A 24,805-nucleotide genomic window follows, 5' to 3' on the forward strand; every position below is an offset into this window, starting at 1 on the left:
GTGAATACCTACATTGTCAAGGTTTAAATTGTTCCCATCTTTGGTCCAGTTGACAAAGAGCATGGGGGGCTCAGCCTGGACTGGGCAGAAGATGACTCCCCTCATGCCCGTAGGTAGATACGTTTCCCTGGGCATCCGGCCCACCCGAGCAGGGTCTAAGAGAGACAAAGGAAATATATATACAGTAAGTCACTCTCCCAGAGATGGAATATAACACACAGGCCAGGAAATCAAGACATGCATACAGTAGCCATAGTCAACCACAATTCTTACGTTTTACTTTGAGGTGTGCTGAGGCAGAGGGTGGGGTCATCAACCCATTGGTTGGTGTACAGGTGTAAATCCCAGTGTCCTCTGGGACAAGACTAGGGATGAGGAGTGTTCCGTCCACTAAGATCTTCACACGGGTCTTGAGATAGCTGAGAACAAAACACACACACATCACAACCTGGCCTTGAGTGTCTTCTTAGTTGCAATATGCTCCATTGTCTAAGAATTACCTGTGGTCACAATGCTACTACTGGTATATAATTGACTCACTAACAATCAAATTAACTTGTATTGTAGAGGCAAACGCTTTGTGAGATTACATAGAATCAATGCAATGGGCTTGGAAACATAGATACACATCATAAGACAGTATGCTTCTCACATATCCCAGTCAGTGGAGGCTCCTCAGAGAAGGAAGAGGAGGACCATCCGTTTTAGATAAAGCTATACTAAATATATTCAAATGTCATTAAATAGTTTATTAAAATACACTGTTTTGCAATGAAGGTTTACAGTAGCCTCAACAGCACTCTGTAGGGTAGCTGTAATAATGAGACGGTGAGTCGGAAGCAAGTGCAGGTGAAACGTTTTAATAAAACAACAAAACCAAGAACACGACACGAACATCATACAGAATGACACCTCACCAAAGGGAAGCATCAGGGAGTTTTTTTGTTTTTGTGTTGGAGGTGATGTCGGGTCCGGGTGTCAGGACCGAGGCAACCGGGGAGGTCTCAGCCAGCTCATCAGGCTCACACTCCTCAGCTGGTTCGTCAGATTTCTGCGCCTCAGCGGAGGCGACCGGTTCACTCCTGATCCCCGGGATCGTCGTGGTGGCTGCGGCTGGAGCCGAACGCGCCGGGGAGGGGACTACTGTCACGTATGCTCTAGGTCGCCATGCTCCTGCACCTCAGCTGGATCGACAGGTTCCCACGCCTTAGCAGAGGTGACCAGTCCGCTCCTGATCCCGGGATCGTCATCTTGGTCAGCGTCCTGCGGCTGGAGCCACGTGTCGGGTAGGGGGTACTGTCACGTGTGCTCCCTCTCTGGCCTCTAGGTCACCAGGCTGCTCGTTAAGGCGCACACCTGTCACCATCGCTAAGCGCATTAGCGCAATATGACACTCACCTGGACTCCATCATCTCCTTGATTACCTGCCCTATATATGTCACTCCCCTTCCCCAGGCATAATTGCTTCTGTTTCAGTTTTATGGCTGTGCATTGTTCATGTTTTGTATTATGTTGTGTTTATTTATTACAACACTCACTCCCTAAACTTGCTTCCCGACTCTCAGCGAACATCGTTACAGTAGCGACCACCGTAGTCGGAGGACAGCTAGCTTCTGTCCTCCTCTGGGTACATTGACTTCAATACAAAACCTAGGAGGCTCATGGTTCTCACCCCATTCCATAGACATACACAGTAATTATATCTTGCGGAGGACATCCTCCATCCTATCAGAGCTCTTGCAGCATGAACTGGAATATTGTCCACCCAATCAAAGGATCAGAAAATTAATCTAGTACAGAAAGCATTAGCTACAGCTAGCTAGCACTGCAGTGCATAAAATGTGGTGATTAGTTGAATCAATGAGAGAGAAAGACAATAGTTGAACAGTTTTGAACAAATTAATTTATTCCAAAAATAAAGAAGCAAGAAAGAGATAGAGAGACAGATTTAGCTAGCAAATGCAGCTACAGTTGAAGTCGGAAGTGTACATACACTTAGGTCATTAAAACTTGTCTTTCAACCACTCCACAAATTTCTTGATAACAAACTATAGTTTTGGCAAGTCGGTTACGACATCTACTTTGTGCATGACACAAGTCATTTTTCCAACAATTATTTACAGACAGATTATTTCACTTATACTGTATCACAATTCCAGTGGGTCAGAAGTTTACATACTCTAAGTGTTGACTGTGCCTTTAAACAGCTTGGAAAATTCCAGAAAATTATGTCATGACTTTAGAAGCTTCTGATAGGCTAATTGACATCATTTGAGTCAATTGGAGGTGTACCTGCATTTGAGTCAATTGGAGGTGTACCTGTGGATGTATTTCAAGGCCGACCTTCAAACTCAGTGACTCTTTGCTTGACATCATGTGAAAATCAAAAGAAATCAGCCAGGACCTCAGAAAGAAAAATTGTATACCTCAACAAGTCTAGTTCATCCTTGGGAGCAATTTCCAAATGCCTGAAGGTACCATGTTCATCTGTACAAACAATAGTACGCAAGTATAAACACCATGGGACCACACAGCCGTCATACCGCTCAGGAAGGAGACATGTTCTGTCTCCTAGAGATGAACATACGTTGGTGCGAAAAGTGCAAATCAATCCCAGAACAACAGCAAAGGACCTTGTGAAGATGCTGGAGGAACCAGTCCTATATCGACATAACCTGAAATGCCGCTCAGCAAGAAAGAAGCCACTGCTCCAAAACCGCCATAAAAAAAGCCAGACTACGGTTTGCAACTGCACATGGGGACAAAGATAGTATTTTTTCAAGAATTGTCCTCTGGTCTGATGTAACTAAAATAGAACTGTTTGGCCATAATGACCATCGTTATGTTTGGAGGAAAAAGGGGTACGCTTGCAAGCCGAAGAACACCATCCCAACTGTGAAGCATGGGGGTGGCAGCATCATGTTGTGGGGTTGCTTTGTTGCAGGAGGGACTAGTGCACTTCAGAAAATAGATGGCATCATGAGGCAGGAAAATTATGTGGATATATTGAAGCAACATCTCAAGATCATTCAGGAAGTTAAAGCTTGGTCGCAAATGGGTCTTCCAAATGGACAATGACCCCAAGCATACTTCCAAAGTTGTGGCAAAATGGCTTAAGAACAACAACGTCAATGTATTGGAGTGGCCATCACAAAGCCCTGACCTCAATCCTATTGAACATTTGTGGGCAGAACTGAAAAAGGAGGCCTACAAACCTGACTCAGTTACACCAGCTCTGTCAGGAGGAATGGGCCAAAATTCACCCAACTTATTGTGGGAAGCTTGTGGAAGGCTACCAGAAACATTTGACCCAAGTTAAACAATTTAAAGGGCAATGCTACCAAATACTAAATGAGTGTATGTAAACTTCTGACCCACTGGGAATGTGATGAAAGAAATAAAAGCTTAAATAAATCATTCTCTCTACTTTTATTCTGACATTTCACATTCTTAAAATAAAGTGGTGATCCTAACTGACCTAAGACAGGGAATTTTACAAGGATCAAATGTCAGGAATTGTGAAAAACTGAGTTTAAATGTTTCTGGCTAAGGTGTATGTAAACTTCCGACTACAACTGTAGCTAGTTTAGCCTACTCAAACACACTGCTCAAACAGAGGGATGCTATTTTAGCTAGCTGGCTATAACTATCCAACACAACACTGGAACTCTTCCAAATCAAGGTAAGCTTTTGGTTTTACTAATTTATTGCCATCGGGGCCTGCCGGTGTAAGTGCTAAATTGCTTACTGACCATACACTGTAACGTTACTGCATGATTGTAGAGGGTTTACAAACGCATTAGTTCTATTAGCTATGTTGATGATGATGTTGCTTTAGCTTATATGGTGACAACAATGTAGGCTGTGCATGGCGGTTATGATATGGTTTGGCTTGGATTATTATTTTTTGCCTGGTCACATACAGCTGATGTGTTGTGCATTGAAGTCCACAAGGGAATGGAAAAGGTGAGATGAGGAGAAAGCATAGATGCGAGAAGGAATTCAACATGGCTGCTGTGAAAGTGAACTGTGTTTACACGTGATCAGGTGTGTATTCATTCCGCCGATTCTCTTGAATAACGTTTCTTAGACGGAAGCAAATGGAATGAAACGGGGATAAACATACCAGAATTTGTCCAATAGAAACTCTTGTTTGCAACTGTTGGACTAATGATTCCACCCTAGATCAGCTAGATGCAGGCAAGAGTGTGCAATGCAGTATTGAATGTGTTGCTGTCTGTCCATGTGTCTGTCACCTAAAAGAAAATATCTCGACCTGTGTGCACCTACATTGTAAACTTTCATTCATAGGCTAGGTTGAAGCAACCTCATGATGGATATAGGGAAATTTGAGTATAATGTACTGTAGTAGCCTAAACCTATCGCTGTCACATTAAAGTGGGTGAATGGAATATGAATGTTATCCAATATGCTGTAATAAAATAAGGCCATGCTTATGAAAATAAAAAAGCTTGTCCTCCGTCATCTTAAACTGCACTGACCGCCACTGATCCCAGTAGCTTCTGTAGTTTGTGTTTCTACTGTAGTTTGTGTTTCTGTGCGTTTCTGTTGTAGTTTGTGTTTCTACTGTAGTTTGTGTTTCTGTGTGTGTTTGTGTTGTAGTTTGTGTTTCTACTGTAGTTTGTATTCCTGTGTGTGTTTGTGTTGAAGTTTGTGTTTCTACTGTAGTTTGTGTTTCTAATGTAGTTTGTGTGTTTACAATGTGTCAAAGTCAACTCACTCGATATGGTAGACATTCTGTCCCTGTTTCCACCACTCATAGGTGAGGTTGGAGGGATAGGCCTCAGCTTGGCACTGCAGAACTGCATCCTGGGATATGTTGAGGGTGGTGTCCTCTGGGGCGATGATGATGAGTGGAGGACCTATTTTGAAGTTGGGAGAATTTAAGTTACTGCATACATGTATTTTTCTCTGGTTGTAAAACAAGTGAGTCATACTGATAAACTTAATGATACAGGTATGCGGACACAAATAACAGCTGAGGATTTGATGTGACAAGAACAGTGCATTTATAGACCATACACCACTAGATGGAAGTGTCACAGTAGCTCTGGGCCTGTATCCACAAAGCATCTCAGAGTAAAAGTGCTGATCTAGGATCGGTTTAGCCTTTTAGATTATAATGAATAAGATTATATTGACAGATCCTAGATCAGCACTCCTACTCTGAGATGCTTTGGGGATACGGGCCCTGATAGTAAAATGGCGCCGGAGGGGAAGGCTTATCGGCTTTTAACTAACCATGCTATTTTGTTTGTTTATTTGCGTTGTTCGTAACTTGTTTTGTACATAATGTTGCTGCTACCATCTCTTATGACCGAAAAGAGCTTCTGGACATCAGAACAGCGATTGCTCACCTCAAACTGGACGAAGAGTTGTTCTTCAATAAGTCGAGCGGGAGGGATTTAATACAGACACCCAACCAGGCCCAGATACCCGTTATTTGCTGGAGAAGAAAACGCAGATTTTGCGGAAAGAGATCAGGGTGCTTGTGAGGATCAGGCGACGAGTGGCTAATCTTCCCATGCCTTCCGTCCTGCTAGCTAACGTTCAATCGCTGGAAAATAAATGCGACGAACTGAAAGCACGTTTATTCTACCAACGGGACATTAAAAACTATAATATCTTATGTTTCACCGAGTCGTGACTGAACGATGACATTAAGAACATACAGCTGGCGGGTTATACACTCTATCGCAGGACAGAAACGCAGCCTCTGGTAAGACATGGGATGGGAGCCTATGCATTTATGTAAACAACAGCTGGTGTACGATATCTAAGAAAGTCTTGAGGTTTTGCTCGCCTGAGGTAGAGTATCTCATGATAAGCTTTAGACCACACTATCTACCAAGAGAGCTTTCATCTGTATTTTTCGTAGCTGTCTACATACCACCTCAATGAGCTGTATACCGCCATAAGCAAACAGGAAATCAGGTATCGAAGCACCAAGTCTAGGTCCAAGAGGCTCATAAATAGCTTCTACGCTCTAGCCATAAGACTCCTGAACAGCTAATCAAATGGCTACCCAGACTATTTTCCCAGAAAACATATGTTCTTTAAGTTGGCTTTCTGTTAAACTAAAGGCAAAGGCTGCGGATCCGTAGGTAACCCCCCTATCCCAGCCCCCAAGAACCCTTTTCCCCAGGGACGCATTCAGCAGGACGCAATGTTTTGGAACGTTCAGAGAGAAATATGTGTTGTAGAGCAAACATGCCTCTCTGACATGTTGAACAAGGAATCACGTAGGCTCTATTCATGGCATTCCTATCTGCAATGTTCAACAACATTTGGCTACTGAACGTGGCCCAGTGCTGAAGATCGGAATCACGTTCTGTGCACGTGTTTCTTTACCTCTAATTTACTCACATATTTTTGTGGTCAAGTTTTACAGGTGAAATATTGTAAGCTGACATATGGAATTGTTTTAAGAAGGTCCTACCATGGATAATTTAGCTATTTGATTTTGAATTTTAGGACACCTTTAGGTATCAAACTAAATATGTATAAATTATTTGATAAAATATTGAATTTGGCCTTTACCACTATAGCCCATAGAAACACATTGAACAAGACATTCCTAAATGGCAAAATATATATATATATATATATATATATATATTATAATGAATATATATATTAGTATAATTATATATATAGATAATTATACGAATTGAGGCTGTTCTGAGGGCAAAAGGGGGTGCAACTTAATGTTAGGAAGGTATTCCTAATGTTTTGTACACTCAGTGTATGTACTTGCTAATACCCTGAGATCTTGGAGTTGCAGAAATTATGTAGCAAAAATGTAAGTGTAGGGTAAAGGCAAGCACACTAGGTGGAGACAGTATGCTTTGTGTGGTCAGTGTAGGCTCTTTCTCCCTTTCTCCAGGCTCCTCTCCAATGAGAGACATACAGTGGTGAGAAAGACTGAATTCTTGTGTTCCTAATGTTAGGAACATTGATTCAGCTTTGATCTAACTTTATTAAACAACCACCATTCATCCGAGTAGCCTGTTCTCTATGAGTAGAGCAGAGACTATGAGTAAAGTAGGGAATCCCATACATGCGCAGAAGCTTTAGGACCTTTAGCTGACGGGAAGAGGGGTCCAGAAAAGACCTATCCGCAGCCACTCCGTAAACTAAATGGTTAGTAAACAAAATAGTTTGTCTTCTAGACCAGACCTAAGGTTTTAAGGACTAATTTAGGAACCTTTAGGGGTTAATACATTGGAGACCCTTAAGGTGAGCGAACTGAGCTGATTGGGCTTATGAGAAGCCTGCCTCTCCCAGATGGTTAGAAGATAGTCAGACTGACCTTTGACCTGCAGCTGGGTAGTATGGGTCAGATTCCCCTCTGAGTTGGACACATGACATTTATACATTCCTGATGTCTCTCTGGTGACGGGGGCCAAAGATAAGGTGCCATTGAGCACCTGTGAGAGAGGGAGGGAGAGAGAAAGAGATTGCAGATGCTTTGAATCATGACCAACAACTTCATCCAACAACAGCAAATAGAAGCTTTTCTACATACCACCATGTTTTCACCATTCTCAATTGGGGCCTCATCTTTATGCCAGATAACAGTTGGTCGAGGGTTACCATGGGCACCACAGCTGAGGGTCAGGGAGTCCCCTAGCAGGACTTCCACAAAGGTAGGCGGAGTCTTGATAAATACAGGTGGGGCTGTAGGGGGAAAGTTAGATGATCTTTAAACAAATGTAAAACAATTATCTAGCTAGTTAATTAACTATTGTGTAACAATTAGTTAACTAATGGGAAACTATGAATTATGTTACTGCTATATCTGTAAGCTAGTAGTGGCCTCTGATCACCCAAACATGTTGAGTAACCAGGTACGTTTCATGGATGTAACACAATACTTGCCCTGATGATATCCTATTTGATGCATAAGGGAGGAAGAAAACAAGACAAGATGTACAAATGGAAAGAAAGAGAGGATGAGAGGTAGATAGTAAATTGGAGTAGCATGTGTTTTGATATGTGTGTGGCAATGGGAAAACAGAATAGGAAAAGGAGAGAAGGAGAGAGTGACAGTAGGAGGAGAGAAGGATGCAGGACAAGGGAAACACTTGAACACAAAACATTGTTTTCCCTTTAGCCTCCACTATCCTGGTGAGGTCACGTGCACTGTGTCTACGTCCCCTGTGGCGAGACGAGACGAGACGTGTCGTGAGCACTGTGTAAAACACTGAGCATTTTGCAACAACAACTTATACACTGAAAAAAAACTCCATATGAAGATAAACAGGAGAGGGACATGCTGAAGATGTTGAATATATTCTAAAGGGAAAACACTGATGGTTGTGAGCAGTTAGAGGATGACTTGTCCTGTAGGTCCAGTTCCTCTGACTGCCACAGAGACCCACTGAGCTGCACCTGTGATGGAGAGGAAGGTCCAGGTGCCGTTGCGGAACTCATCTGTGGTGCAGTCCAGGAGCAGGATGCGACACTCAAACCAGCCCTCGTCCTCCAGGCTCAGCCCCTCCACCAGCAGCGAGGCCCCCCGGGTCAGAGACACACGGCCTGGGCACAGAGAGAGACAGAGAGCCCCCAGGGTCAGAACATACAACCAGACTAGCAGAGTCAGCACATGCAGGCAGTGAGCTTACCAAGCAGAGGACACAGGCATCCAGTGTCACAAAAGGCCACAGGCAAAGTCAAACCTCATGGGTTTTCAGGACATCAACTATACTGTCCCATAAAGTTTTCGGTGAGTTAGTATTAAATAATCAATTATACATTACTTAAATTCCCCAAAGGGTTTAGGACTTTTCGGTCTGCTTAATGGAATATATGGAATGACATAAATGGCAAACAGAGAATGTAATTTAAAGAGAAAACAGAGACCTTGGGATAGGGAAGTACAAACACATGATTCAATTTTGACAAGCAGAGCAAGATTCTAGTTGAGAAAGATTTACCATATTTAGATTTCCTGTTGTTTACAATACGGAGAGTGATGAAGAGAATAGATAAAAAGGGTAAAGGCAGTTTGGTACCAATACCAACACAAGAGAGAAGCTCTTATCAATGTCAAAATGTCACCAGATTCCACCGGAATCTGAAGATTTGTTTTGAAATGTATCACCTGTTTTTGTTTATCATGGAGGAGCATATGGCAGAGAGGGAAACTGTGGAAAGCGGAAGACACTTTATGAAGTGCTCCCCCCCCCACCTCCTTCCAAACACACATATCTCTATCTCACACTCCGCCCCTCTCTTTTTCTTTCTACTTCTTACAACTCCTTGTCGGGCTTTGAAACGTGATCTTTTGGTTGCCTGGTGACTGAAGCCTGGTTTTCAGGGTACTAAGTTACCCGTCTTTCCCCACCCCCTCCTTTTATTCAGTCTCTCAATGAACTCTTTTTTTCCCCAAATGCAGGGTGTTAAATGATAGGAGGATGTGTATTGTAAAGCAGTGGAAAACTCATGCTTTTAGCAGGCAACAGACAAGCAGTTTTAAAATAAACAGAGCAGTCACAGAGAAACCTCATGCATCCCCTCAGAACAAAACAAACGTACCCACTGAGTTACTCATAAATGTAAGTTAATAATGTTTGGAGCTATAAATGAGCAGAGGAGGAAGCCCTTCTCTTTTAAACACAGGAAACATACATATTTTTCAAGGTGGAAAAAGTTAAACCAATTAACCCTCTGACAAGGAATAGGGAAAGGGGGATACCTAGCCAGTTGTACAACTGAATGCCTTCATATGATGAGGTCTGATAAATGCTTAGGCTTTATAAGCCTCTGTAGTAAGCAATTGTATTAGATAACCAATGCAATTCTACAGCCTGCAGAATCTAGAATAAAGACTGTAGGTATCTTGTACACTAAATCCTATGATTGACAACACAATGTGTAAAAAGCCCCTATTTTCATGAAAAAAAGCCCCTAGTCTGTTCATTGAATAAGCATGAGAATAGAGATGGAGTTGCACCCTCATCATTGAATCTTTTCACGACACAATCTTGTACTTCAGCTCCTGAGGTCATTTCACCAGGGTGTTGAATGACAGAAAAGATTTATTGAATTTACTTCAACTTTGAAGTTTTGACAAATAAGATCAGAGGAAAACAGCGACTATTCAGCTGTCCAGGATGTTTTCCCCTCAGACAGCAGTGGCCGGAGGTCGTCTTGTGATTAATTAAGCAAAATGCACCCACAGCCTTGAGGCTTCAGGGTGAAACACCACACTGTGTTTAAAAAGGGATTAGAATGAGTCACAATTAACCCCACATTCCAGAGAGGGGCTGTTGTTTTGGTTAATGGCAAGGTATGCCTGCAGAGATAATGATTGTCTGACCTGCTTCAACACAGACCCAATCATTACTGGGCGGCTCTCAGTTTGTGCTTACATAAAAAGGTACCTCTGATCCCAGGTCAGTGTTATTAGGAGAGCTGATAGGACACTCAAAGAAAGGAAATGTGTGCTGAAATGATAACAGGTGTATCAAAGACTTCAGGCATGGGCTGTTATCTCAAAGTGAGGGATCCTCCCTGAGCTGTCTATTTCCTATACAGACTTTTTCCCAAACAGCAATGGAATTAACTCCACACCCAGTGCACTGGAGAAAAACTCTTTCATGTGTATCACTTCATACAGAATCTCACACCTAATCCCTTTGTGGCTAGAAATGCTGAGGAACATTTTAAATTCATTAAGATTACCAGCACCTCTAAGAACGATTAAGAATCAAACACAAACCAAGGAATTCCCAATGGCCAAATAAATCTAAATACTGACATGCAAGCATGAGGGTGCACAGCATATGAGTTGATTTTCAAAACCTTGAGTGTGCAGTTCCAACTGGCTCACCACTGGGGAATTTTTAGTTTGACTATGAAACACTTAACTTTCTTGCTCCCCTCCTGTCTGTCCATCACTACAAAGGGAAGGCAACTCCCCCACACCACCCCTCGTAATTCTCTCAGATTACCATAGTGATGAAACCAAGAATACCCAGGGCTGGGAGTTTGGATTTGAATTCAGTTGCTGTGGAAACGGGGAGCGACGGGGGTAAAACACTGGGAAGGGAGGGCCAATCACAGGGGGTGGGTTTGTGCCTGTGATTCAAAAAATTACACATGGAAGAAAACATGTTTGGATTTAAATAATGGGTAAATGGCTTGTGACCGATTCAGCAGTAGGAAATGGAGACAGTGGGTGCATTCGTAAATGCACTCTGGCTACCTACTCACTCTCGTCTGAGTGTGCCAGAGCGCAGAATAACTGACAAATTTACGAACGCTCAACACCCATTGAATATGGCTGGTGTCAGTAAACGTCGGCAAAAAAAGCGTAATTCAATTGTTGTCAGCAGCAGTTCTTGATAATGCTCTGGATAACATAAAAACAGCCTACCCAGCTCTGCTAGGGCAAGTAAAATGGTCAGAGTGAGGTGTTCTCTCATTTGTGTCTGGAAGTAGCTAGCAAGCTAGCCAACATTAGCCAGTTAGCTTGGGTACTTGACTGCAGTTGTGAGGCCAGAACGCTCGGATCAACCATGCTCCTCGGCCAGAGCGTCCAGTGTGCGCTCCAGTGTGAATTTACGCCCAGCGGGCACTCTGAGTGCACTCTGGCACTCCAGATTGAAATTATGAACGCACCCAGTGTGAGAGATAAAAGAGAGACAGAGAGAGAAAAGCATGTTTTAATTCGAATCGGAAGGTCAGACAATAGTGACAAATGCAGTTTTATTTTAATTATTTGTCTAGCCATGGATGGTCACAAATGGCAAAATTGCTTCCATTCATAAAAAACAAATTAGAATAAGATAAAAACTAAATATGTGCCCTGTAAATGATTTATTTTGTTAAGATGGACAGATGAGTCACTACCACATGATTTAAAATAATGTTCCAAATTAAAGGTGTGGACAATTTCCAATCCATCCCAACTCGAAAGAAAAATATTGGGATCTGAATACTCATCAAAGATGACCAAGTATTGATGAAAATTGTTAAACGGCTCATTGCTGCATTCTACAAGGAATACAATGACAGATTATGGCGAGGTTATAGAAGGAATTTGGATCAATAATCCACCGACTACTACCAATGAGTGAGACCTCACTGACCTCAGTGAGCCTGCAACACTCCAGCAGACACATTCATTACTCCCACTTGGCCTGCATTAGCACAATATCCTGAGGCCCTCCTATACACTAGTCTCTATGGAGCACAGAGACAGAGAAACACTATCTGCTCCTTTTTCCTGTCTATTCTCCTCACTGTTTTTCCACCCCCAGATATCACATGACGACTTCAGTCTACCTTACAACGAGCTGCTATTCTGACAGGTCTGGCTGGGGTGCAGTGAAGGGTGCATAATGGAAACTCTAATGCACCCGTTCAGTTCAGCGTTCCCCTTTAAGACGCACCACCCTCTTCACATTAGCCAGAGTCAAGTTCTCCCCCAGTGGGTGGCAGGTTAAAAATCACTCAGCTCTTTCTGAGCTGCACCGCTCACTGCACTGCCAGAGAACTGGCTTGCCTGTACTCGTGACAACAGTTTTTATGTAACCATGGCCTGGGGTTTTAATATACAATATACTGTAATGTACTGCATGGTGTTTAAAATCACTCTTTGCTCCCATGCTTACTTTAGTCAAACTGGTGTTAAAATCGTATTAATTTTACCCAAAATAATTCCATTCAAGCTGGTTGTCACACATATGGAAGTCAACACTTCCGATGCAGTGATTGTGTGGCAAATGCTGTTCATTGTGGTCCATGCAGCCTCTCAGCGTTAAATCTCTGGGATAATGTTCTATTGTTCGGAGGAAATGGAATGGACATGTGATTGTTGCAGTGGTGGTTCCCACTGCTGCGTAATTACATGTTGTAATGCACGGGGATATACAGAATTTCATATGCTACAATTAATAGCGGCACCTATGGAGGAAGACAGATCATTCTGTTTACAGAGGCCTCAGTTTTGTTTTTCTTTGTCTGTTCCGTATGTGTTTAAGGGAGACAGGCAGAGGTGCATTGTGGGATGTGTTTTGATTTGAATACAATCATAAGTCTGGGGCCAGCCCCTGACAGCCCACCCCTCCCTTACCCCCAAATTTCCCTCTTCAACCCTCCTCTCTCCTAATCAGTTTAACCCTCTTATGAATAGCTCTTTGTCAAGCAATAGATTACAGTTAACTCAGTCCCTCTCTCTCTGTCCGGCTGTTTTAACCCTTGCACCAGCAAGCACGTTCTGCTCACATGGTCAAGCCACTGCAACAGTGAGTGACACATCCAAACCTCAGCCCCAGCCAACTTGGCCAACTACAGAATGGCCCTCCATGCCTGAATCAGAAAACAAACAATTTAGAAGCAACAAGTCAACCATGGTCTACTGCATTCAAATCTGTGACAAAGCATGGAAGTGTCAATGTACCAATACCTGTTTTTAATGACACTGTATTTGAGACATACTAACATACTGTATGACTTAGAAATTATCATGTGCAGGTGTTCATGCATGTGTGAGTTTTTTTATGAGCCCTTTTTATTTCTGTACATGATGTACAGTACTGGTAAATAATTGACAGATGCTGCATTTGTTCTGCTCATTCGTTTTAAATGAAATCAAGCTTTATTTATACAGAACATTTCAGACATGGAATTTGTATAAAGGCAATTCTAACATTTTAAATACATTACAATACATTCATTACAGAATTCACAAGACACTAAGTGTGTGCCCTCAGGCCCATACTCCACTACCACATATCTACAACACAAAATCAAGGTGTATGTGTGTGTATTGTGCGTATGTTATCATGTGTGTGTATGCATGCCTCTATGCCTATGTTTGTGTTGCTTAAAAATGATTATTGTCCTTCATAATTTGGTCTGATATACTTGGATGTGTATTGTCAGCGTTTGTTGCTGAAATGTCATGCCTAAATTTGCTAATCTTGCCAATGAAAAAAAACATTAAAGTAGATGGAAATATCAGTCGGTTCAATCAATCTGATTCAATGAATGATGGAGTTGAGTTTGCCTTTTTCCCCAAATGTATTTGAAGGCGCTCCAAAGCTTTTTACTATCATTCTTTATGTAATTTATCTTTGTTTCATAGTGTAGTTTCTTCTTCTTTTAATTCAGTTTAGTCAAATGATTTCTCAATATGCAGTACATTTTCCAATCGGTTGTGTAGCCTGACTTATTTGCCATTCCTTTTGCCTCATCCCTCCAACCATACAATTTTCCAATTCCTCATAAATCAATGGGGATTTAACAGTGTTTACAGTCATTTTCTTTATGGGTGGATGCTTATTAGTAACTGGGGAAAACAATTTCATAAATGTGTCAATTGCAACGTCTGTTTGCTCCTCATTAAACACCACAGACCAACAAATATTATTTACATCAACAGCATAAGCATCACTACAAAACGTATTGTATGACCTCTTATAAACTGTATTAGGCCCAGCCTTTGGCTACTATATTGTGATCACTACATCCGATGGATCTGGATAATGCTTTCAAGCACATTTCTGCAGCATTAGTAAAGATGTGATCAATCCATGTTGATTATTTCATTCCTGTGCTGTTTGTAACTACCCTGGTAGGTTGGCTGATAACCTGAACTAGGTTGCTGGCACTGGTTACAGTTTTACACTTTTTGAAGCTTTTTCTTGAGTGGGCAGCTTGATGAAAGCCAGTCAATATTTAAATCAACCAGAAATATACCTTTCTGCCAATATCACATCCATTATCAAGCATTTGACACATGTTATCCAGATACTGACTGTTAGCACTTGGTGGTCTATAGCAGCTTCCCACAAGAATGGGCTTTAGGTGAGGCAGGTGAACCTGTAGCCATATTACTTCAACAATATTTAACATGAGATCTTCTCTAATCTTTACAGGAATGTGGCTCTGAATATAAACAGCAACACCTCCACCACTGGCATTTCTGTATTTTCTGTAAATGTTCTAAACTTGTATTACTACCACTGTATCATCAAAGGTATTGTCTAAGTTAGAGGTCGACCGATTATGATTTTTCAACGCCTATACCGATATCGATTATTGGAGGACCAAAAAAAGCAGATACCGATTAATCTGACAATTTTTTAGTTTTTTTTGTAATAATGACAATTACAACAATACTGAATGAACACTTATTTTAACTTAATATAATACATCAATAAAATCAATTTAGCCTCAAATAAATAATGAAACATGTTCAATTTGGTTTAAATAATGCAAAAACAAAGTGTTGGAGAAGAAAGTAACAGTGCAATATGTGCCATGTAAAAAAGCTAACGTTTAAGTTCCTTGCTCAGAACATGAGAACATACAGCATGAAAGCTGGTGGCTCCATTAAACATGAGTCTTCAATATTCCCAGGTAAGAAGTTTTAGGTTGTAGTTATTATAGGAATTATAGGACTATTTCTCTCTATACCATTTGTATTTTATATACCTTTGACTATTGAATGTTCTTATAGGCACTTTAGTATTGCCAGTGTAACAGTATAGCTTCCATCCCTCTCCTCGCTCCCTACCTGGGCTCGAACCAGGAACACATCGACAACAGCCACCCTCGAAGCATCGTTACCCATCACTCCACAAAAGCCGCGGCCCTTGCAGAGCAAGGGGAACAACTACTTCAAGGTCTCAGAGCGAGTGAAGTCACCGATTAAAATGCTATTAGCGCGCACCCTGCTAACTAGCTAGCCATTTCACATCGGTTACACCAGCCTAATCTTGGGAGTTGATAGGCTTGAAGTCATAAACAGCTCAATGCTTGAAGCACAGCGAAGAGCTGCTGGCAAACGCATGAAAGTGCTGTTTGAATGAATGCTTACGAGCCTGCTGCTGCCTACCATCGCTCAGTCAGACTCCTCTATCAAATATCAAATCATAGACTTAATTATAACATAATACACGGAAATACGAGCCTATCGTCATTAATATGGTCGAATCCGGAAACTATCATTTTCGACAAAACGTTTATTGTTTCAGTGAAATACAGAACCTTATCTCACGGATGGCATCCCTAAGTCTAAATATTGCTGTTACATTGTACAACCTTCAATGATATGTCATAATTATGTACAATTCTGGCAAATTAATTATGGTCTTTGTTAGGAATGAATTTCCTGCCGTACATACCTACACGTACGCTGCGGTCACAAGACGCAGGCCTCCTAATTGTCCCTAGAATTTCTAAGCAAACAGCTGGAGACAGGGCTTTCTCCTATAGAGCTCCATTTTTATGGAATGGTCTGCCCACCCATGTGAGAGACATAGACTCTGTCTCAACCTTTAAGTCTTTACTGAAGACTCATCTCTTCAGTGGGTAATATGATTGAGTGTAGTCTGGCCCAGGAGTGTGAAGGTGAACGGAAAGGCTCTGGAGCAACGAACCGCCCTTGCTGTCTCTGCCTGGCCGGTTCCCCTCTCTCCACTGGGATTGTCTGCCTCTAACCCTATTACAGGGGCTGAGTCACTGGCTTACTGATGCTCTTTCATGCCGTCCCTAGGAGGGGTGCGTCACTTGAGTGGATTGAGTCACTGACGTGATCTTCCTGTCTGGGTAGGCGCCCCCCCCTTGGGTTGATCTTTGTGGGGTATACTCGGCCTTGTCTCAGGATGGTAAGTTGGTGGTTGAAGATATCGCTCTAGTGGTGTGGGGGCTGTGCTTTGGCAAAGTGGGTGGGGTTATATCCTTCCTGTTTGGCCCTGTCCGGGTGTATCATCGGACGAGGCCACAGTGTCTCCTGACCCCTCCTATCTCAGCCTCCAGTATTTATGCTGCAGTAGTTTATGTGTCGGGGGGCTAGCGTCAGTTTGTTATATCTGGAGTACTTCTCCTGTCTTATCCGGTGTCCTGTGTGAATTTAAGTATGCTCTCTCTAATTCTCTCTTTCTCTATTTTTTTCTCTCTCTCGGAGGACCTGAGCCCTAGGACCATGCCTCAGGACTACCTGGCATGAGGACTCCTTGCTGTCCCCAGTCCACCTGGCCGTGCTGCTGCTCCAGTTTCAACTGTTCTGCCTGCAGCTATGGAATCCTGACCTGTTCACCGGATGTGCTACCTGTCCCAGACCTGCTGTTTTCAATTCTCTAGAGACACTCCTAATGTTCGGCTATGAAAAGCCAACTGACATTTACTCCTGAGGTGCTGACTTGCTGCAACCTCGACAACTACTGTGATTATTATTATTTGACCATGCTGGTCATTTATGAACATTTAAACATCTTGGCCATGTTCTGTTATAATCTCCACCCGGCACAGCCAGAAGAGGACTGGCCACCCCTCATAGCCTGGTTCCTCTCTAGGTTTCTTCCTAGGTTTTGGCCTTTCTAGGGAGTTTTTCCTAGCCACCCTGCTTCTACACCTGCATTGCTTGCTGTTTGGGGTTTTAGGCTGGGTTTCTGTACAGCACTTTGAGATATCAGCTGATGTAAGAAGGGCTATATAAATATATTTGATTTGATTTGACTTCACACAGACTGCTTGCACGGAACACAAGAGAAGTGACACAATTTCCCTAGTTATAGGAAAATCATGTTAGCAGGCATTATTAACTAAATATGCAGGTTTAAAAATATATACCTGTGTATTGATTTTAAAGAAAGGCATTGATGTTTATGGTTAGGTACACACTCATCTGCAAAATCTTTAAAAAGGGGTAAGCCACGCTTCAGGGACAATAGGTAAATACCTTCACCCAAATCTTGAGGAACTCCACTGCGGGGGAGAAAAACACCATCAAAAGCGCATCACCACCAATGGTTCACTCTCCCCCGCCGAAACCAAAGCCGGGGCTTCAGGCTGCCCCGGAATGATGTAATCCGATTCACACTCTGAAAACCCGCCAATCAGGGATAGTATATCGTCCTCGGAATCCAAACTCTGAACACATGTAAAGAAACCAGAATGAGCCAAACTCAGCTGAGATGATACCCCTATCAACTCCAGCCATCAGTCTTCCTCACAAAGTCAGCCCGGCCAGAGAGACAATGTTCACACAAAATATTCCAAACCAATGCCTCCTGAGTTTGTTTCCACCTCTGGCAAACAGGACAGCACTCATGAGTATCATTCATTTTCATTGTGAAACCACATGCCATAAGCCACGGGTCAGTGGTTCAAACTCAGCTGGTTAGCCTTTTTGAACTTACTCTTGCCACTGACCATCTTACTCAAGCAAGGAAGCATTAGCTACACAAGCAAAGCAAAGTAGTTTACTTTTAGCAAATCCAAAAAACCAATGCCAAGACCCAAAACTCACAACATCTACAGTGACGAGTACTCTCTCTCCACTAACAGACACGTATTGTAACTCGGAGCCAAATCTCGTAGCCTTCGTGTGCTTAAAACATTTGTAAATTACGTGACATGTTCTTCCTTCGGGAGAGCTGAAGTGCGAAGAATTGAGGAAATGGATGCGAGCCCAGTTATTATAGCCAGGAAGGTGGGGCTTCTGAGGGAGGGCTCGGCATCCATTGAGCTCCAGCCGTCTTCATTCCCCTTGTACCGCTTGAGGATAGCGTAGATCATAACACTGATGTCCGGGAGGGCACTCGCCTGGGCTACGGCGGTGTGGGAGCAACAGTCCACCGTCTGCCTCAGTCTGGAGGAGTTTGTGGCGGAGGTACGGAAGGTGGTCGGGTCTCCATTGTCCGGGAGAGAGGCTGCTCGTAAACTGCTCCAGCTACGTCAAGACGTCCATAGTGTGGCAGACTACGCGGTGGATTATCACACGTTGGCAGCTGAGAGTGGGGTGACCAGGCCAAATCACTCTGGGTGCTCATTGACTCTGGGGCAAATTAGAGCTTTATCAATGCTCCCTTGGTGTTGGAGCTTGGTATCTCCACTCAGCCCATCTCCATTCCCATGGACGTCAGAGTGCTGGATGGGCAAACTATTGGCAGAGTCACCCGCAATACCTGCCATTGACCTTCTCCCAGACACTACACCCCCTCGGGGGTTGGCTTTACACCCTGTCGGGTCTGGAGACCAAGGCTATAGAGAACTCACTCATTGCAGGGAGTATTTGCCCATCGGCCTCCCCCGCTGGCGTAGGGTTCTTCTTTGTGGAGAAGGACAAAACCCTGCACCCATGTATCAACTACAGGGGTTAATGGGTAAAGGATACCCTCTACCACTCACCTCACGTCTCCTGGAGAACCAGCTTTTAGTTAAAACAGAGAAGTGTGAGTTCCATCGCTCCACCATCTCCTTCATTGGATACGTCATCGCTGCAGGACATATACAGATGGATCCAGACAAGGTGAGAGTGGTGGTGGATTGGCCTCAACCCACATCCAGAGTGCAACTGCAACGTTTCCTGGGCTTTGCTAACTTCTACCGCTGCTTCATCCAGGATTACAGCATCGTGGCTTCCCCCCTCTCAGCACTCACCACCCCCAAGGTTCCCTTCACGTGGTCTCCAACAGCTGACCAGGCGTTCTCGTACCTCAAACATCGATTCACTACAGCCCCCATCTTAGTCCATTCGGACCCATCCCGTCAGTTTGTGGTGGAGGTCGACACCTCGGATGTCAGAGTTGGGGCCGTCCAGTCCCAGCGTTCTGCCCAGGATCAAAAGTTGCACACCTGCGCTTTCCTCTCCCATCGTCTTACCCCTGCTGAGAGGATCTATGATGTGGGAAATTGAAAACTCCTTGCTGTCAAGATGGCGTTGGAGGAGTGAAGGCAGTGGTTGGAAGGGGCAGAACACCCATTCTTAGTGTGGGTGGACCATAAGAACCTGGAATATCTCCGCACCACCAAGCACCTCAACTCTAGGCAGGCTCGTTGGGCCCTGTTATTCACCCGGAGGGGTTCCGGCTAACCAGATGTTTGTCCCGGACTCTGGCCGTTCCCCGGTCCTGGAATGGGCACATTCCTCTCGACTGACCTGCCATCCAGGCTCCAGTCAGACCGTGGCTTTTGTTCGACGACGCTTTAGGTGGCCTTCCATGGTGCCGGATGTCTCCGCATTCGCCACCGCCCGCACGGTGTGTGCACAAAATAAGACTCTCAAGCAAGATATGGCTGGCCTATTTCAACCACTCCCTGTTCCTCACTGCCCCTGATCCCATATATTGGGCTCCCCCCATCAGACGGCAACACTACTATCATGACGGTGGTGGATAGGTTTTCTAAAGCCGTCCATATTATTCCCCTTCCCAAGTTACCCTCAGCCAAGGACACGGCTCAGCTCATGGTGCAGCACATCTTCTGGATCCATGGACTTCCGGGCGACATGGTTTCCGATTAGGGTCCCCAGTTCTCGTCCCGGTTCTGGAAGGCGTTTGCACCCTCATTGGGTCGTCGGCCAGCCTGTCCTCTGGTTTCAACCCCCAATCTAACAAGCCAATCAGGACCTGGAGACGGCCCTTTGTTGCCTCGTCTCCACCAACCCCACCACCTGGAGCCAGCAACTCGTGTGGGTTGAATACGCGCGCAACACCCTTCCATGCTTGGCCACTGGTCTCTCGCCCTTTGAGTGTTCCTTGGGATATCAGCCCCCGCTCTTCCCCGAACAAGAGGAATTCAGCATACCCTCTGCCCAGATGTTCATCCGCCGCTGTCGCCGTACCGGGCTGCTCTTTTGAAGACCACATCCAGGTATCGCAACAAGCGGATCGCCACCGTACCCCTGCTCCCCGCTAGCGGCTTGGGCAGAGAGTATGGCTCTCCACTCGGGACCTGCCCCTCCGAGTGGAGTCCCGTAAACTTTCCCCCCGTTTCATCGGCCCATTCCTCATCTCTAATCCTTAGCCCCTCTGCTGTTCGCCTTCTGTTGCCCCACACCCTCCGTATCCATCCTACGTTTCGTGTGTCCAAGATAAAACCTGTGTCTCACTGTCCTTTATCTTGTGTTTCCAGGTCCACTCCTCTCCCCCATCTCACCGACGGCCATCCGTCTTACACGGTGAGGCGCCACCTGAGTGTTCGACCTCGAGGCAGGGGATACCAGTACCTGGTTGACTGGGAGGGTTATGGCCCAGAGGAGAGGTGCTAAGTTCCTGCTAAGAACATCCTGGACTCAGCCCTCATTGCTGAGTTCCACCGCCGGCACCCTGGTCAACCAGGTATGTGCCCAGGCAGAAGGGGTCCTGTCACACACTGATGGGTTTCACCTGTCTTTGTGCTTGTCTCCACCCCATTCCAGGTGTGGCCCATCTACCCGATTATCCCATGTGCATTTATACCTGTGTTCTCTGTTTGTCTGTTAAAAGCTTGTCTTGTCTTGTCAGGTTTTACCAGCGTGCTTTCCCGTCTTCCTGTTTTCTCAAGTTTCTGTTTCCTAATATTCCCAGTTCTGACATTCTGCCTGCCCTGACCCCGAGCCTGCCTGCCGTTCTGTACCTGCCTGACTCTGACCCGATTACGAACCTCTGCCTGCTCTGATCCCATTCTGTACCTTACTGACTCTGCCCTGGATTACGGACCTCTGCCTGCCCTTGACCTTTCTTTTGCCTGCCCCTTGTTTGGTCAATAAACATCTGTGATTCTAGCTGTCTGCATCTGGGTCTTATCCTGAGTTCTGATACTTTCAATTTATAACCCTCTCCTTGTTGTAAACTACTCTTCCAACAGTACAGGTGTTGTATCTTAATTTGATCATCCTATTGTTGCAGGAAATGCACATTTGTAGTGTATTCAAGGTTTAAACTTTCCACTTTAACATTTCAGACTTGATTTTCCCTATCCAAAACTGCATCAACCCCTAATTTTTTAAAATTATAATCCAAACAAAAAATGCACATTTCCTGTTGCTGCATGATTATTTTCCTTCTGTGAGAAACTTAGATGAACTCAGATTAAGATCCTATATCTGTAGGTAACAGAGGCCTGGCTCAACCAAAGCTCCTCTCTTCTCCTGTGTGAAACTCAAGCCAAGTCTGGGACAGGTCTGGGATAAGGTAGAACCTCCCAGGCAGTGCTTGGGCCTTAAAGAAGAACTTCACACAAAAGCTCCCAAGCAGCACAATACTGGGCCTGATCTCATTCCCATGGGACACACCTACAGCGATGTGAGATGAAGTAACATAACCTTTGTCCTGATGGAGTAACTTAAAGCTGGAGAACATGAGATCCACGGGTCTAGCCTGCATTCTTCTCATATTGTGTCACTGTTTGGCAAACGTCTCCCTGGTCCAGTTTTAGTAGAAATACAGATTGCTGCTGGATCATGTGGGTCAGCCTCAGCTGCCACCTCTCTGTTTGGCTCTTTCCTGGCTGAGTTGGTCGAATAGGGTCATGTTTAGTAAGGCATTGTTGACCAACGTAAAATGTCAATTCCAATTAAAAGATGGTGGAGGAACAAGGCTCATTAATTGAGGTTCTTTAATGTGTGTATTTGTATGAGGGCCAAACAAGGCCATGACTCCCCCGGTGTTCACGGCTCACACTGAGACAGAATGATGGGGGCCTGCTGGGCTGAGTCTGGGGTTTTGCCGCTGTCGTTCTACCCCCAGGAGGGTGTGCCCTTCACACCGTCTCCACTCATTTACTTCAGCGGAGAGGACACATTTGATCTGCCCTTTTTAGAGCAAGTGCCCCTGACAGCGCGGCCAGTGAATGGAGACTCACATTTCCTCAAAAAGCACAACTCCAACAGACTTCACTAGCCGAGTTCACTCTACTTCAGTATTTCAGTGACTATTTATTTGTCTCTTCCTCTTTGTTCTCAGGTGATTGATGTTCAGCCCTCCAGGGCATGTTTAGAAAAGAGACATGGAGGAAGAAGGATGTGGCACTGGGCAGACTCCTTCAAAATGGTTTCTCTCCAGAAATAAAAGATTTGCAGAGCAGCCTGCACAAGTAATCTGTCTGTTTCAGAGCGAATGGCTTCTAATGGGGTCAACAGAAGGACATTACTCTGTGGCACAGACACAGACACAGCAAGCACTCCTCAAGCACTCACTGTAATCTGAAATACACTTGATATCCTATCTGAACAATTAGAGATTAAACGTATTACTTTATTATACCCCCATCCAAGATAATGCTTCCTCTCATTCTTTCATGAGACACTATTAGACTGGCGGATGGCGTCAGTGCAAGATTGTACATGAGAGATAGAGCAGTCTCATAAACTCTTAATAAGGATGAAACAAAGCTAGGCATTTCTTCCTATTACTACATTTTTTTGTTGTGCTTGTTAGTCCCTGAGCATAGACAGCTTGAGACAAAGATCAGGAAGTGGTTGTGTTTCATACTGTCTAGTGAGGTGGGGCTGTGGTTCAATCTGAAATCCCCCATACATTTTAATTTGATGGTAGAATACATTAGATCCGCAGTGCTGATACGCTTCACATGTTGCCACCTGCCTCCAAAAGGAGGGGAGCTGAGAGGATATGAGGCAGACAGGGGTTAAGCAGACCCCAGACACACAGAGAGGGAGAATATCCCTCATCAAAACCAAGTCCTTTTTGATTTCTAACAAACCGTTAGATTGTTGTTGTTACTTTTCTGTTGTTTTTACCCCCATAGCCTCAGTGATGAATTATGGGTTATGTTGCATCACATGATTGCCTTAAGGGTGGGTCAGAAAGACGGCCAGACATCTGTTGGTTAGTGCTCTTCTGGCCATTCCTGAATTGTCAGAGCCTGGTCGGTGTCCAGTGCATGCCAGGGTCCATTTGATCTTTAGTGTGATAGCTGAAATCATCTACTGATTGTTTTTAAGTGAAAACCAACTGTAGGTGGACTTGAAAGGCTTCCTGCCAGGTTCAGTGACCTCGATGAGAGAATATGGGATTTTGGAGGCACAAGTACTGGTGTGGGCTCCGTCAGAGGAAGGGGTGGATGTGATATAGACCTTTGTCTTTTGTTCTCTGAGAGACAATGACTGGATTATGGTACTCTAGGTAAGAAAACTATATTATTCCATATACTTCATTCATTCTCCATACAGCAAAGCAACCTCTTCACTGGGTCACCCCACTGAATACCAATAAAAAACTGTCATCAGACCACCAGCCCCCACCCCAACCAAGCCTGTCTCAATTCAACCATACTTTTTTTTTTATCCCCCCCTTGCACTCACACACATATGCATGCACACACAAAAACACACAAACATACACACATTCATGTGCACACACCCACACACAGCCCCGTCTGTCATCCCACCTCCCTGACTGAGCCATTAACATATTTACGTCCTCACCCAAGCCCTGCCCCAGTCCCCTGCCCCAGTCCCCGCCCCGGTACTATGGAGGCCCTACCACACACCCAGACACACAGTGTAATTACAGGGCTCTTGTTTGGGTGGATTACCTATTTGGGGTATTCTCACCACTAAACCCCCCCAGCATTCATAAATACCATTGTAGCCCCCTTCCACTTCCCCACCCCCACTCAAAACAAAACAGCTGTACTTAAATCACATTCCCAGCCAGCTACTAGTGAGGGGAAAGAAAGGCTCAAAGGAAGGTAATTGAAAGTTGTTTTAAGACAATGTGACCTTGTTGCACAGAATCTCTTCAGATATAATCAGAGAAATGCGTATTTTTCAGGTCCTTGTCTTGAGGTTAAACTCTCCTTTGTCCTTCCCCCATATGATACACTGAGGAATGTAGAGACTGCACTGGGGTGTTGTATGCAGGCAAATGACTCCCAATAAATCAGCAGGACAAAAGATTCAATTGCACCAGGACTCAAAGTGAGACCCAAAAGGTTCAAATGTTCAGCCATGTTGTATAACTGCAATTGCCACAGTGTATTTGCTATGCATTGTGTAATTTGAAAGAAGCAGTGATAAGACATAGATCTGGGACAAGAGGAC

General features: G+C 44.2%; 1 protein-coding gene across 4 annotated transcripts in view; it reads right to left on the reverse strand.

Annotated features, from left to right (window-relative positions):
• The window catches only part of LOC139410876 (immunoglobulin superfamily, member 9b), a 47,995-nt gene that overhangs the window by 11,917 nt on the left and 11,273 nt on the right, over positions 1 to 24,805 (reverse strand). For all 4 annotated transcript variants that reach the window (XR_011634544.1, XM_071156493.1, XM_071156492.1 and 1 more), the window contains exons 4-9: positions 8,416 to 8,562; positions 7,550 to 7,701; positions 7,334 to 7,451; positions 4,742 to 4,883; positions 274 to 419; positions 13 to 155 (exon numbers count right to left, since the gene is read on the reverse strand). Coding sequence is in view for 3 of the 4 variants with exons in the window: in XM_071156493.1 (XP_071012594.1) it covers positions 13 to 155; positions 274 to 419; positions 4,742 to 4,883; positions 7,334 to 7,451; positions 7,550 to 7,701; positions 8,416 to 8,562 (848 nt within the window). In the remaining variant the exon portion in view is untranslated. The remainder of the gene's footprint in view (positions 1 to 12; positions 156 to 273; positions 420 to 4,741; positions 4,884 to 7,333; positions 7,452 to 7,549; positions 7,702 to 8,415; positions 8,563 to 24,805) is intronic.

The sequence above is a fragment of the Oncorhynchus clarkii genome, chromosome 6 (genome assembly GCF_045791955.1).
Source record: "Oncorhynchus clarkii lewisi isolate Uvic-CL-2024 chromosome 6, UVic_Ocla_1.0, whole genome shotgun sequence".
Taxonomy (NCBI): domain Eukaryota; kingdom Metazoa; phylum Chordata; class Actinopteri; order Salmoniformes; family Salmonidae; genus Oncorhynchus; species Oncorhynchus clarkii.